General features: G+C 44.8%; 1 protein-coding gene across 2 annotated transcripts in view; it reads left to right on the top strand.

Moving 5' to 3' along the window:
* Window positions 1-4,828: 4,828 nt before the first annotated feature.
* The window catches only part of LOC124880114 (serrate RNA effector molecule homolog), an 11,360-nt gene continuing 1,011 nt past the window's right edge, over window positions 4,829-15,177 (top strand). Inside the window, exons 1-18 of one of the 2 annotated variants that reach the window (XM_047385042.1) lie at window positions 4,829-4,974; window positions 8,307-8,425; window positions 9,114-9,224; window positions 9,301-9,441; window positions 9,538-9,598; window positions 9,728-10,025; window positions 10,102-10,298; window positions 10,707-10,787; window positions 10,854-10,968; window positions 11,044-11,171; window positions 12,714-12,775; window positions 13,004-13,082; window positions 13,160-13,324; window positions 13,475-13,645; window positions 13,722-13,875; window positions 14,221-14,333; window positions 14,793-14,873; window positions 14,949-15,099. In XM_047385042.1, the coding sequence (XP_047240998.1) occupies window positions 8,307-8,425; window positions 9,114-9,224; window positions 9,301-9,441; window positions 9,538-9,598; window positions 9,728-10,025; window positions 10,102-10,298; window positions 10,707-10,787; window positions 10,854-10,968; window positions 11,044-11,171; window positions 12,714-12,775; window positions 13,004-13,082; window positions 13,160-13,324; window positions 13,475-13,645; window positions 13,722-13,875; window positions 14,221-14,333; window positions 14,793-14,873; window positions 14,949-15,099 (2,227 nt within the window). In that variant the 5' untranslated portion in view covers window positions 4,829-4,974. The remainder of the gene's footprint in view (window positions 4,975-8,306; window positions 8,426-9,113; window positions 9,225-9,300; window positions 9,442-9,537; window positions 9,599-9,727; window positions 10,026-10,101; window positions 10,299-10,706; window positions 10,788-10,853; window positions 10,969-11,043; window positions 11,172-12,713; window positions 12,776-13,003; window positions 13,083-13,159; window positions 13,325-13,474; window positions 13,646-13,721; window positions 13,876-14,220; window positions 14,334-14,792; window positions 14,874-14,948; window positions 15,100-15,177) is intronic. The other variant, XM_047385044.1, reaches the window with a different exon arrangement.

The raw sequence follows: 15,177 nt of genomic DNA, 5'->3' as shown, positions 1-15,177 counted from the left end.
AATGATGGAAACAACCTCAGAAAATGATGGAAACAACCCCAGAAAATGATGGAAACAACCTCAGAAAATGATGGAAACAACCTCAGAAAATGATGGAAACAACTTCAAAAATGATGGAAACAACCCCAGAAAACGATGGAAACCACCTCAGAAAATGATGGAAACGACCTCAGAAAATGATGGAAACAACCCCAGAAAATGATGGAAACAACCTCAGAAAATGATGGAAACAACCTCAGAAAATGATGGAAACAACTTCAAAAATGATGGAAACAACCGCAGAAAACGATGGAAACCACCTCAGAAAATGATGGAAACAACCTCAGAAAATGATGGAAACGACCTCAGAAAATGATGGAAACAACTTCAAAAATGATGGAAACAACCTCAGAAAATGATGGAAACAACCTCAGAAAATGATGGAAACGACCTCAGAAAATGATGGAAACAACTTCAAAAATGATGGAAACAACCTCAGAAAATGATGGAAACGACCTCAGAAAATGATGGAAACAACCTCAGAAAATGATGGAAACAACCCCAGAAAATGATGGAAACAACCTCAGAAAATGATGGAAACAACTTCAAAAATGATGGAAACAACCTCAGAAAATGATGGAAACAACCTCAGAAAATGATGGAAACAACCCCAGAAAATGATGGAAACGACCTCAGAAAATGATGGAAACAACCTCAGAAAATGATGGAAACAACCCCAGAAAATGATGGAAACAACCTCAGAAAATGATGGAAACAACCTCAGAAAATGATGGAAACAACCCCAGAAAATGATGGAAACAACCTCAGAAAATGATGGAAACAACCTCAGAAAATGATGGAAACAACTTCAAAAATGATGGAAACAACCCCAGAAAACGATGGAAACCACCTCAGAAAATGATGGAAACAACCTCAGAAAATGATGGAAACGACCTCAGAAAATGATGGAAACAACTTCAAAAATGATGGAAACAACTTCAGAAAATGATGGAAACAACCTCAGAAAATGATGGAAACAACCCCAGAAAATGATGGAAACAACCTCAGAAAATGATGGAAACGACCTCAGAAAATGATGGAAACAACCCCAGAAAATGATGGAAACAACCTCAGAAAATGATGGAAACAACCTCAGAAAATGATGGAAACAACTTCAAAAATGATGGAAACAACCCCAGAAAACGATGGAAACCACCTCAGAAAATGATGGAAACGACCTCAGAAAATGATGGAAACAACTTCAAAAATGATGGAAACAACCTCAGAAAATGATGGAAACGACCTCAGAAAATGATGGAAACAACCTCAGAAAATGATGGAAACAACCCCAGAAAATGATGGAAACAACCTCAGAAAATGATGGAAACAACCTCAGAAAATGATGGAAACAACCCCAGAAAATGATGGAAACAACCTCAGAAAATGATGGAAACAACCTCAGAAAATGATGGAAACAACTTCAAAAATGATGGAAACAACCCCAGAAAACGATGGAAACCACCTCAGAAAATGATGGAAACAACCTCAGAAAATGATGGAAACGACCTCAGAAAATGATGGAAACAACTTCAAAAATGATGGAAACAACCTCAGAAAATGATGGAAACAACCTCAGAAAATGATGGAAACAACCCCAGAAAATGATGGAAACAACCTCAGAAAATGATGGAAACGACCTCAGAAAATGATGGAAACAACCTCAGAAAATGATGGAAACAACCCCAGAAAATGATGGAAACAACCTCAGAAAATGATGGAAACAACCTCAGAAAATGATGGAAACAACCCCAGAAAATGATGGAAACAACCCCAGAAAACGATGGAAACCACCTCAGAAAATGATGGAAACAACCTCAGAAAATGATGGAAACGACCTCAGAAAATGATGGAAACAACTTCAAAAATGATGGAAACAACCTCAGAAAATGATGGAAACAACCTCAGAAAATGATGGAAACAACCCCAGAAAATGATGGAAACAACCTCAGAAAATGATGGAAACAACCTCAGAAAATGATGGAAACAACCTCAGAAAATGATGGAAACAACCTCAGAAAATGATGGAAACAACTTCAAAAATGATGGAAACAACCCCAGAAAACGATGGAAACCACCTCAGAAAATGATGGAAACAACCTCAGAAAATGATGGAAACGACCTCAGAAAATGATGGAAACAACTTCAAAAATAATGGAAACAACCTCAGAAAATGATGGAAACGACCTCAGAAAATGATGGAAACAACCTCAGAAAATGATGGAAACAACCCCAGAAAATGATGGAAACAACCTCAGAAAATGATGGAAACAACCTCAGAAAATGATGGAAACAACCCCAGAAAATGATGGAAACAACCTCAGAAAATGATGGAAACAACCTCAGAAAATGATGGAAACAACTTCAAAAATGATGGAAACAACCCCAGAAAACGATGGAAACCACCTCAGAAAATGATGGAAACAACCTCAGAAAATGATGGAAACGACCTCAGAAAATGATGGAAACAACTTCAAAAATGATGGAAACAACCTCAGAAAATGATGGAAACAACCTCAGAAAATGATGGAAACAACCTCAGAAAATGATGGAAACAACCTCAGAAAATGATGGAAACAACCCCAGAAAATGATGGAAACAAACGACCTCAGTCGGATGGAAACTGTGAAACTTCCTCTGTTTCTGTCACCTGTAGATGGAAATGCTCATCGGTCTGAGTGCTGAGGAACATTAAATGCATGAGAATCATCTAAGGGACACCTTCATTCTCACTGAGAATAAAACGATGTTGGATCAGCAGATTAACTCCTAACAAGTCAGGTTTGATGGTTCCTAGCTGGAGACAATCACACATGTCCACAAATAACTGCTAAAGTTGCTCCTAACTGTGGAACGATGGCAGCTTTGGTTCAGCTGGAGGACATCACCAGTGGAAGAGGTTGGAGATCCTCCTGACCTGCTGGTACATGATGATGCATGGCTCATCAGCTGGTTCAGATTGTCCAGGACAATCATCTTGGAGCTCTGCATGGAGCCGGCCTCAGTGGTCCAGAGGGAACCAGGAGGAACCGTGGGTCTCTGGTACCAGTTCCAGTTCTCTCTACGGTCCTTTCAACCGGAGCTTCTCAAAGGGAGCTGACTGAGAGGTCAGGTATTTAACAGTCATCCCTGAACTGGGCCATGCCAGCCATATGGGTCGGCCTCATCCAGATGTTGCTCAGATATAGAAAGTTCTCCTAAACTGTGGCTCTCATTGCAGCGAGGAGATGATCTCTGAATGTAATCAGATCTATGGACTGGACCCATACTGCTATAAGGGCCCCATCTGGAAGTCAATATGGTTTAGTGAACAGAAAACATCTTCATTCAATAACTGTTCAACCTATTAGTGATGCACAGATGTGTCCCATTAATGAAACGATGGCCTCCTCAGCTCATGATTCATTTATACTATAATAATAATTATAATTATTGTAATTCTAATAGTTGTGTTGGGGCCAAATCTCCATCAGGCTCCTGTGTGATGGCGGCTTCTAGGTCATTACTGGTGGGACCTCCTGAATGGTTTTAATGGTTTAAAGTTCTCCACATAGAGTGTGTGGTGACAGTCTTCCTCATAGGAGGAATATTCACCTCATTATGATGATCAGCATTGAACTGTGATTGAGCTCAGTGCTGCAGCTAGATGGCGCCGTTTGGATCTGATCCGGACATTGTAGAAATAAACGGGTTCGGGCCGGCAAACGTTTTATTTCCAGTCTGGTTTGAGTCTCTGATTCATTCAAGAAGTTGTTGGTTTGCTGTAATTCACAAAAATACCTCATGGTCTAGTCAAAGTTTCTCTGTAACTGCCACAGCACCATTGCCATGGTACTTTGGACACATGGTGGGTGCCTCCTGGTTATTTATACTACTTTGCATGTGTATTTAGGGCCGAGGACCGGGCGGTTCCAGCACCACGTGCAGCTGGGCCCAGTTGACCTCAGACTGGATGTATGAAGGCTACGTGTGCGGTGCCGGGTCTACGCACGGGTTCTACATCTGAATGGGTTTTTTGTGCGCCACAGATCTCAGAATTTCTCCCTACAGCAAACTTTTAGTATAAAAGCTGGACGCTCTTCAGGACAGGAGACCCCTGGTCTTGTCTAGATTTCCAGTCAGGATTTTTGGCGATAAGCTGGATCTCTGATGGACACCAGAGGTTTTTGCTCCTTATTTCAGCATCTTTGACCCCAGCTGACTGTAATGAGTTGCTGCTACCAGAAGGTGGCGGTATCTGTGCAAGTGTCGTTTAGCAGAACAGCTTGTCGACCCATTCCTGACAGAACAGAGCTGCTGATAAATGATCAAGATGATGATCTCCACAGAAGCTGCAGCAGATATTCACCCTAGGCCAACAACCACACCAGGCTGGAGAAAAAAAAAAGGATTAATTGATGTAAAAAACTGTTCAATTATTTCTGGTCACATCTGGATAATCCAGGAGGAGAATATGAGAGGAACCAACATCAGGATGTTAAAAGCTGCAATAATCTGGGAGCATTCAGCCTCAAACTGATACTGTGGTGCTGGAGCTTCACTGGACTGTTCCCACCTTTGGTTCTAACTGGATAAAATCCATCCATCACTCTGAGGTTACAAAGGTCCCATGAAATATTACTGATGAACTTTTAAATAAAAAAAATCATGAAATACCACAGTATTAAAATGTCTTTATGTGAGTCAGCAGACCTCATGTCAACAGGTCAGTGTTTAATTAGTTCCTGGCGGTTCTGATGAGTTTCAGGGAGAAAATTGGACCCTTAAGAGACCCTAAGGACAGTGTCTGATCTAACCACTAGAGGAGCTGCTAGGCGAACTGTTTTACGGATCTGGGCCGAACCGGAAGTCTCGTTGATTCACGGCGATCTGTGGCGGCACTCAGTTAGCCTAGCGGCTAGTTTGTGGTTTCTGAGAGTCGAAGCGGGGCAGTTTCAGGTAAATTTCTCCCTAAACCGCCTGCTGATGTTGGTTTCTATAAATGAGATAATCCGGATTAACGCATGAAACCCCGCATGCAGCATTTATTTCAGTTAGCCCTGATGCTAGCGAACCTGTTGGCTTCAGCAGCTACGGGGATGCTAACCGGCTGTAGCGGGAATGTTCTCCTGTAGAAACAACTTTATAAAGTTTTCTAAAAGAGTTTTTAGAGTAAAGCTGCTGTTTGTTTGGACTGTTTGCAGTTTAACTGTTTAAATTCAAACTGCCGAGGATGACCGGGAGCTGCAGGCTGTTAATAAAGCTAGCATCACTGCTAACAGATGCTAGCAGTGATGCTAACCAGAAGCTAGCAGTGATGCTAACCAGAAGCTAGCAGAGCTGCTAACAGATGCTAGCAGTGATGCTAACCAGAAGCTAGCAGAGCTGCTAACAGATGCTAGCAGTGATGTTAGGCATGAGGAGAGGAGCTCAGACCTGTTTCCACAACAATAACACCTTCAGTCATTTCCTGAGTCATCAGATGAACTCACCTCTGCTTCAGGTTCCTAAAAAGTCTCTGAAGGATCATTTTAGATGAGAAGTTTCTCAGCTGCTGGAGCTCTAAATAACTTCTGCTTTAAAGCTGAAGGTTTTAATGGTTCTGGTTCTGTTCATTTAATTTGTCCGAAATATTCCCGGGTTCATGACGTGATATTGACTGGAAGTTTTATAGAATATCTCTGAGGCTCGTTTTGTTGATGAATGTGAAGCTGAGGTTTGTTACCAGGGAACATCTCCCATTTACCTGAAACCAAGGTGACCAGTAACCTCCCTGAGGGACACCACGCTCGCAGATAATGAGGGTTTCTGGGAGGTGCCTGATGTGCTGTTTAGGAATCGGGTTGATCTGGACCAGAATCTGGGGCTCAGTCTGCTGATCTTTCTTTGGGGACAACCTAAAGGAGCAGGACCTGCAGTTGCAGCAACCCTCAGAAATGTTCTAACATCAGTTTAGTTGCACAATAACAGTGGTAATTATTAATTACTGCTTTGACATGGCAACAAATTAAAGTCTCCTGGTTTAGATCAACTGTTTACTGATAATTATTATTATTTTTACTTAGAATAAATGAAAACGGGTTTATTTGTCCGTAGAACATCGGGTATTCTGGTGACATTAAATCCACTCTGTGCTCATGTTGCTTTCATGATAGATGAAGTCTCATCTGTTTCTATGAAGCCAACCTTCAGGCTGCTTGGAGGAGTCTCAGATGTTTTATTTGCTGGTTGTTGAGATGAGCTTCAGTTTCATTAATCAACATGTTTTATAGAAAACATTAAAGAGAACATATGATGCAAAATCCACTTTTTTAGCTTTTGAATCCATTTTGTTGTGTTCTTGGAGTCTGTAGGAAGGCAGAAAAGTTGGATTTAGTCTCTCCAGGTGCTGCAGATATCTTTATGTTCTGTTTGGCTCATATTTTTCAGTCCGTTCAGTTTTCTCGATCATCTGCCACGTTGTTCCAACCGTATCTCTTGCTGAGCAGCTAATAAGGTCATGGACCTCCGGCTGATTCGAAATAAATCATTTCACATTAACTTTAACATTAAATAGCTCATTTAAATGGAGACATATCAGTAAACACTGACTGCTGTTTACAGATATTACTCTAGACTTTAAGTTTGAAGTATGATCCAACTTGTACATTTATTATATTTTGTGAAGGAGTAGTTTACCCCAACTTCTTCTTCTACCCACCCTTCCAAGCCTTCCTGATGGCCCATCCCAATACTCGTACCTCCACCCTCTATTGCGTGTTCCTGTTGATGGGGTCGAGGGCGTAGTGTGTCCCAATTCTCCATACTGGTCCTTAGCTCCGCCTCCCTTTGTGCCCTCGATCCACACTTCAGCTAAATGCTTATCTAAGTATATTACCCACAATTCACTGCTGCAGGTGACGTTTTAAGCAAAAAGCAATCACAACCATGAATGTAATCAAGATCAAACCAGAATAACTCTCCAAACTTTAGACAGTAAGACAACATATATGTTTCCTGGTTTCCAGGCTCAACACTGTAAGACGCCTTCAGGGCGATTCTGGGCACTCAGTCGCCCAAACATTGAAGTTACCTTTCGAACAAACACTGGCGCTCGTAGAGAGTCTGGTGTATACGCCTCCTTCCATTTCTTCCTTCTTTCTTCCAATAGGCTCATAAAATGAGCGTCTCGGTCTAAACGTCCGCGTAGCGGTGACAGCCCTGCAGTACATAACGTTAGCCAACATGTAGTTCCTTGTACATGTATAATATGCTGCGCTAACGGCCACAGAGTCAAAGGGAAAACGAACATCACCTACTGGGAGCTCTGTAGCTGTGAGCTGGATGTCTGCAGCGGATGTTTCCTGTGGAGGTGTTGCAGCACCGGAAACGTGCTGTCATGAAATGCTAACTTCATTTAGTCGTCCACACGCTGCGCTGTTTCTTCTCTGTTCAGTTTGAAGTGGTTCCACACTGCAGACGCTCTCAGTCTCTTTCTCGGCGGCGTGTCTTTCCCCTCGCCTTCTTCCTCCATAGCTGCTGATAACCCTCAGAGCGCCGGCTCTGGTCTTATTGGTGGAAGTGAGAGAACACTAATACCGATCCGGGTGGAACACGTTCCCCACTTAGAAGATGAGTTCTTCATCAACCTCCTCCAGCATCTGATTAAGGGCTCAGTTCCTTCTGTCTGTGGAAACGACGGACGCAGCAAAGCAGGAAGCTGCAAATAACGCTAAAATAACAACAAACTTTATTTTAGACATGAATTTATTCCTGGCCATGGTTCTGACAGCAGCAGCAACGGGTCTTCTGCTGATGTTAGCGCTGTCAGAACCAGACTGCATGATTTAATATTATTATTACATTAAGTTTTGCCGTTTTTGTCCCGTTTCTGCGCTGCTAGGTAATTCCTAATAAACTACAAGAATTTGCGAAGGGGTTAAAGTGGAGCGCCCTTTGACCTGTAGGGGGGCGGGGTTTGAAGCGCCTCAGCAGCATTTAAAGAGACGGCACCAAAACGAGTTTCAGACGCACCTCAGAACAGGTCAAAGAGGAGCCTGAGGAGCTACAAGAACAAGGAGATCAGAGCATTGCAGACTTTATGTAGACCACAGCTGAAGGATTTAAGAGCATCTCAGCGGTGAATGTTCCTCCTTCAGGGGGAAGGAGGCGCTGATCGATGATCGGTCTGAATGGATCCACGAATAAATCCTCTAAAGATGTTTAGGATGTTCTGTTGAGGAGGAGGTCATCTGGTTCTGATGGACCAGTCAGGCTGCTGGGTTTAAAACTCACTGTGTGTTTTCCATCAGATGGGCGACAGCGACGACGAGTTCGACCGCAGGAGGCGGGACAAGTTCAGGAGGGAGCGGAGCGACATGGAGCGGTCCAGAGAGCGGGAGGAGAGGAGGAGGGACGACTGGGCCGACAGGTCCGTACACCCGTCATTGTAGCCTGCACCAGAACAGCACTGAAATGCAACACCAATGAGGGCATATTGATTGATAGCCAGGGTTCTGGCTGAGACGAGCTGCAGCATTTTGGACCTTCTGGAGACACATGATGGACGAAGAATCGTCCCCTACATAAAGTCTCGTGTTCTTTATCTCGATCCACATTTCTAGGAATAAAGTTTAATATTTTAGGTCCTGGAATATCTTAAACATACCTGGATAGTTCTTGAATCTGATTTATTGGCCCATCATTATCAGCAGAACCATCCGAACTCCTCTGATAACGACCCTAATAGACTAACTGATGAGGTTAAACCCCAGAAACTGTTGGTGCCGGTTCTGTTTGCACCAGGCGGGTTCCTGTGGACTCCCAGGATGACCAGAACCTGCTTTATCTCTCGGTCCGTTAGATGTGTCTCCAACAGCCTTCATTGGTCACCTGAGAGAAAGGAATGAGGTGGAGGGTAGCTGACTGGTTCCACTGGTCCCAGGTCAGCAGAATCAGAACTAGATCATCAGTCAGCTGTTAGTTCTTAGCTGCTTCGCCTAAAACAGGTTTTACTGAAGCTGCTCTAGAACATGTTCTTGAGAGATGGTCCTACAGAACAGAACCCGGTGGCCTAAAGCACTCAGAACCGATGTTGACAGCTGCATGGTGTGTTTCAGAGAGTGGGATCGCGGCAGAGAGAGGAGGAGGGACTACGATCGAGGTCGTAGGGAGAGGTTCTCCCCTCCCAGACACATCAGTCCTCAACACAAACGTATGAGGAGAGACTGGTGAGGGTTCTGACCGGTTCTGAACTGCTCACTTCTCCAAATATCAGCATTCTAACCCGTTTTTAACCGCTTCCAGGGACGACCACCGGGGGGACCCGTTCCGGTACGACCTGCCGTACGGAGGAGGAGCTCCGTTTCCAGGGGCGGGGCCTCAGGGCTGGCACCCAGACTTCCCCCACCTTCACCCACATCCTGGAGTTCACCCCCTGCAGGGGAGGTGAGGTCATTACAGGGGCTGGTAGCATCGGTGAGACCTCGGTCACCATACCGGATCAGAGTCCTGCTCATGTTGATGTGTTTGTGTTCTGTTCAGGTTGGGGATGATAGACCCAGACCTCCCTCCTCCTGGTCCTCCCACCATGAGGAGCTTTAAGGTGAGGAAAATGTCTCAATCGGGTCTTAAAGATGCCCGATAGTCATCTGGGTTTGAACTATGGTACCATCCGGTCCATCGTTATTTACTGCTGAGTCATCATGTCTGATGGATGCTGTTGGACCGGCAGGAGTTCCTGCTGAACATGGAGGACAGTGTGGACGAGACGGAGGCCGTCAAGCGCTACAACCAGTACAAACTGGACTTCAGACGGCAGCAGCTGCAGGACTTCTTCCTCCAGCACAAAGACCACGAGTGGTTCCGCTCAAAGTACCACCCTGATGACATCACAGCCAGGAAGGCGGAGTCTCTGGCTGCCCTGAAGACCAGGCAGGCCGTCTTCATGTTCCTGCTGGACAACAACTGGCTGAACAATGTGTCACTGGACATGGAGCACGAACCGGCCCTCATCAAGCTGCTGGATGCAGGTGAGCTAAAGGAGGCAGGTGAAGAAGTTTCTGGGTAATGTGGTCCTGATGGTGGTGTCTGTGTGTTTCCGAACAGCTGTGATAAAGATGGAGGGAGGAACGGACTTTGACCTGCAGGTCCTGGAGGCTCCTGCAGGGGGCAGCGGTGGAGGAGCTTCAGGAGGAGAGAAGAGTCAGGCGGATCCAAGTGAAGGAAACATCAGCACTCAGAGCGGGTCAGAGGGTCAAAAAGAGGAGTCAGGCACCATTGAGAGGACTAAAGAATCTGAGAAGGTTAGAACCAGAACCAGAGATGCTCTGATTGTCTCTGATTTCACTGATATTGTCTTCTTCTGTTGAGTGACCCAGTACATAGAGTGACCCAGTTCTCAGAGTCAAGGCTGGGAGCCTGCAGCTCCCCAGCTGGGCCTGCCAGAACAAGATGAGGGAAACAGAAACCCACAGTCATCTGCAGAAAGGATGTTATTCATTAGATGGTCGTATGGAAAACAGAAACCTTTCTAGTAAACTGTGGAGCCGACAGCATATAGGCTCAGTCTGGTTCTGGTTCTGGTTCTGGCAGACCGGGACTCCTGGTTCATTATTGTCGGCACACAAATCAGATCATCTGTTGGATTAACAGGTTGATGAATGGAAGGACAACATTACATGCAGGTGGATCAATGTTCTTCTCTCTGTCAGAACCACAAAGGCACCAGAAGTCCCCAACAGGAGGAGGAAGAGAAACACGATGAAGAGGAAGAACAGAAAACGGCAAAGAAGGTGAGTTCTGTTTATGATCAGGAAGTGATCCGGTGAGCTGGTCGTAACTCCGCCTCTTCCTCTCAGGGCAGGAAAAGAAAGCGTAGCCTGTCGGCTGACAGCGGAGAGGGCAGCGTTTCTGATTCCGACTCCTCCCACTCTGACGGGGAGAAGGAGGAAGAGGAGGAGGACCCAGATGATGGTATTTACCTCAGACAGACAGCAGGGAGGTCCAACCCGGGTTCTAGACTTCAGGACGTCTTCCTGTTTCTTTCAGAGCGTCGGAAGGAGAGAGGGAAGGAGAGGGAGAAAGAGGCTCCGCCCAAGCCCCGCCCACTGCACCTGACCACCTCCCTGTTCATCAGAAGCATCCCTCCTGAGGTGTCCAAGGAGGAGGTCACAGCTGTAAGGACACGCTCACCTGCAGGACTTGACTTTGAAGGTTGCTGGTTCAGTTCCAGTTCTTCCTGGACTGCTCCTCACTGCGCCGCTGACCCGTCTCCTTACAGGAGAATCAGGGGTTAAACGTAGTAAAACAGTTATGGTCTAAGATGAGATCATCTGATGTTCAGTTAACAATACGGTTACCGTGGTGGAGAAGGTTCCTCTTCCTGTCTGAATTCGGTTTACAATCTAGGTTCCACCAGAGCACCAATCAATGCTGCAGAAGGTTACTGGTTAGTAGGACGGTGGTTCTCCTGCATGTTACTGGTGCAGGGAAGGACCCAGTCAGATTAATCCCAGCAGTGTTGGTACTGGTTCCTGCAATCAGAGATTCTATCTAGAACCAAATTAACTTTTTTATCATCATCAGTGAAAGTACAAAACGTTGAGAAAGAACATCAGGATCCATCGATAGAAAAAGCTGCCTTTAGTCACATCTTTAAACCCTCCATTGATCACAGTTAACCAGTTCATCTTGGTATATTCTCAGCAAACCATGAGGGCCTTTGGTTTCATCCCAGAACTTCAATAAACATGACTGAATTTAACAAGATCTGAACTAAATGAATGAGATTCCCTTTTTCAGATTATTCACCAGATTATCATCAGATTATTCATTAGATTATTACCAGATTTACCAGATTATCCTCAGATTATTCATTAGATTATTACCAGATTATCCTCAGATTATTCATTAGATTATTATTAGATTTACCAGATTATTACCAGATTATTCATTAGATTATTACCAGATTATTCATCAGATTATCATCATATTCATCAGATTATTACCAGATTATTCATCAGATTATCATCATATTATCCATCAGATTATTACCAGATTATTCATCACATTATCATCATATTATCCATCAGATTATTACCAGGTTAGTCATCAGATTATTACCAGACTTTTACCAGATTATCATCAGATTATTCATTAGATTATTACCAGATTATTCATCAGATTATCATCATATTATCCATCAGATTATTACCAGATTATTCATCAGACTATTACCAAATATTCATCAGATTATCCATCAGATTATTACCAAATTATTCATCAGATTATTACCAGATTGATCATTTAAAACCCACAGGTTGACCAACAATCATAAAACAGAATAAAACTTGAATAAAAAAACAAATAAAACCCAAAAGGGTTCTGACCAGACCAGCATCTAGAGACGAGAGAAAAAACATTGAAATGATTCCACGCTTCGGGCGGTCCGGCCATGTTAGAACCTTCAGACCCAAACACCAGACCTTCATTTGAAAACGTACCGTTTGGATCAGTCCGGTCTCAGGACATCTGTTTGAAGAAATAAAGTGTGAAGCTCTGTGGCCTTTAAGGTTGACCTCTGTCTCTGAGTTTGGATCTTTGATGAAACATCATTTATCGGACCAGCAGTAGTAGCGGACTCACACATGTGGTTCTGATTGAGATTGAACCTGAGCTGAAGCACCACATCCATTCTAACCTGGTTCCTGTCTGTGTAGTTGTGTCGCAGGTACCCCGGCTTCCTGCGGGTGGCGCTGTCGGACCCTCAGCCAGAGAGGAGGTATTTCACCTTGTTGATCCGGAACCAGAGGCAGTACCATCTGACAGCTCTAGTTTTAAGCAGCTTCACATTAAAATCAGGAAGTATCCGTCTTAGCTCAGAAGAAACAGTCTGATGACTGTTTCCTCAGAGTGAAGATACATTTCTAACCGGGACAGGAGAACCACTGTGGACCTTTTCAGGTCAATGGCTCAGAACACCTTTAACAAAGACATAAATGTGTTCCAGGTTCTTCAGGAGGTGCTGGGTGACGTTTGACCGCAGCATCAACATCAAAGAGACGTGCTGGAACCTTCAGAACATCAGGGTAAACATTAAAAGCTCCCAACAGCATCAGAACTTTCGAAACCGGCCGGTAAACTCCTGGTTCTGTTCTCCTCTCAGCTCAGAGACTGTGAGCTGGCTCCGGTGGTCAACCGGGATCTGAGTCGACGCGTTCGGACCGTAAACGGGCTGACACACCACAAGCCAGTGGTGAGGAACGACATCCGTCTTTCAGCTCGGCTCATCCACAGCCTGGACCAGAGGGGGGAGCTGTGGAGCGAACAGGTATGGACCCACTAGAATTAGACCTGCTCCCGGTGAGGCTCAGTTGGGTCAAAGTTTATAATGAAGTAGCTGTGGTAGAACTGAGAGGAGGTTCAGCTCAGTTCATACATTACCCAGAATGCCTCTGAACCAGCCTGACTGTGCCTGCAGACGGAGACCAACCCTGTCCTGAAGAACATCACTGATTACCTCATTGAGGAGGTCAGCGCCGAGGAGGAGGAGCTAATTGGTGCCTCAGGGGGAAACACAGAAGACGCAGGTGACCCCAAGAACCCCGCCTCTTCTGATGTTCCCGTGGAAACAGACGAGAAGCTGCTGAAGGTGGGAGGAGCACCGTTGGTCTGTTTGCTTTTTTCCTCTCTGACGCTCGTACCTGACTTTATGATGATGTGTTCAGGTTCTGGACCGTCTGCTGCTCTACCTGCGGCTCGTTCACTCTGTAGATTATTACAACTTCTGTGAGTATCCTGCTGAGGACGAGATGCCGCATCGCTGTGGCCTGATCCACGTACGAGGACCGCTCCCTGTGGCCAAGATCACTCCAACAGAGGGTGAGACAGATCAACGTCAAAGAGGATAACGTGATCCTCAGGGATTATTACATTTAAAACAGCAGGAAACTGATGACATAACCCTGTGGTGCACACACTTCAAATCACTGACCTGTGTTACCTGCAGTGGGTGAGACAGATATCTCTAATTAAAGCACATAGAACAGCATGGTTGAATTACATGGAGTTCATAAGGGTAACAAAACAGGAGGAAACCGATGACACAACCCTGAGGTTCTCCTCATTTAACATGATAAACCTCAGATTACTGTCAGTCTGAACTCACCTGTACAACAGTTAACAGCGTGATGATGATGATATCGGTGGTGTGCTCTGATTGGACAGTAAGTGAACACCAGAAGATGTGTGAGGAGCGTCTGGCTCCTCTGTTCTCGCCGTCAGAGACGCTGAATGAAGAAGAAGCTGTTCGACTCGGCAAGAAAAACCCAGAGCAGGAGGTACTTTTCTGCCTGACCGTCCGTGTTTGTGTGTGTGTGTGTGTGTGTGTGTTTGTGTTTGTGTGTGTGTTTGTGTGTGTGTGTGTGTGTGTGTTCCTGTCTTGGCATCACAGTGAGAACCATTTTCCTGATTTCACCATCAAACTGAGGACCGTTTGTACCAAAGTGAGGACATTTTGTTGGTCCTCACGACCTATTTTGCTAACGGTTAGGTTTAGGACTAAGATGTGAATTTAGTTTAGATTAAGGTTATGGTTAGGTAAGCACTGGTAATGGTTAGGTTTAGGGTTATTGTCAGGGTTAGGGCATAGAAAGGGTTGAAAATGACTGAAAATCAATGGAAGTCAATGGGAGTCAACACATGGTCCTCACTACATATAGCAAAACAAGAGTGTGTTTGTGCGTGTTTGTGTGTGTGTTTACCTGTGAGTGAGACACGCCTCCCTCTTCTTCTCCCAGGTAGAAAAGTTTCTGTCAACCAACACCCAGGAGCTCAGCAAAGACAAGTGGCTCTGTCCTCTGAGCGGGAAGAAGTTCAAGGTGAGTCCCACACCTGCGTTTCTCAGCTGTCTGGTTACCACGGTAACACAGGTTGACGGTGTTATTGTTGTCTAGGCTCCAGAGTTTGTCCGTAAACACATCCTGAACAAACACGGTGAGAAGGTCACTGCTGTCAGACAGGAAGTGGAGTTTTTTAACAACTTCCTGCTGGATGCCAAGAGACCCGCCCTCCAAGACAACAAGCCCCTCCCACCACCAGCACAAGGTATTTTCTAGGAATAGAAACGGTGTGAAAAGTTTAAAGAAACAGTTTAGTTTAAGTTGGATTATATAAAGTATTTAT

This window comes from Girardinichthys multiradiatus, chromosome 14, assembly GCF_021462225.1.
Source record: "Girardinichthys multiradiatus isolate DD_20200921_A chromosome 14, DD_fGirMul_XY1, whole genome shotgun sequence".
NCBI classification, from domain to species: domain Eukaryota; kingdom Metazoa; phylum Chordata; class Actinopteri; order Cyprinodontiformes; family Goodeidae; genus Girardinichthys; species Girardinichthys multiradiatus.
This window is presented reverse-complemented; position numbering and strand designations above follow the sequence as displayed.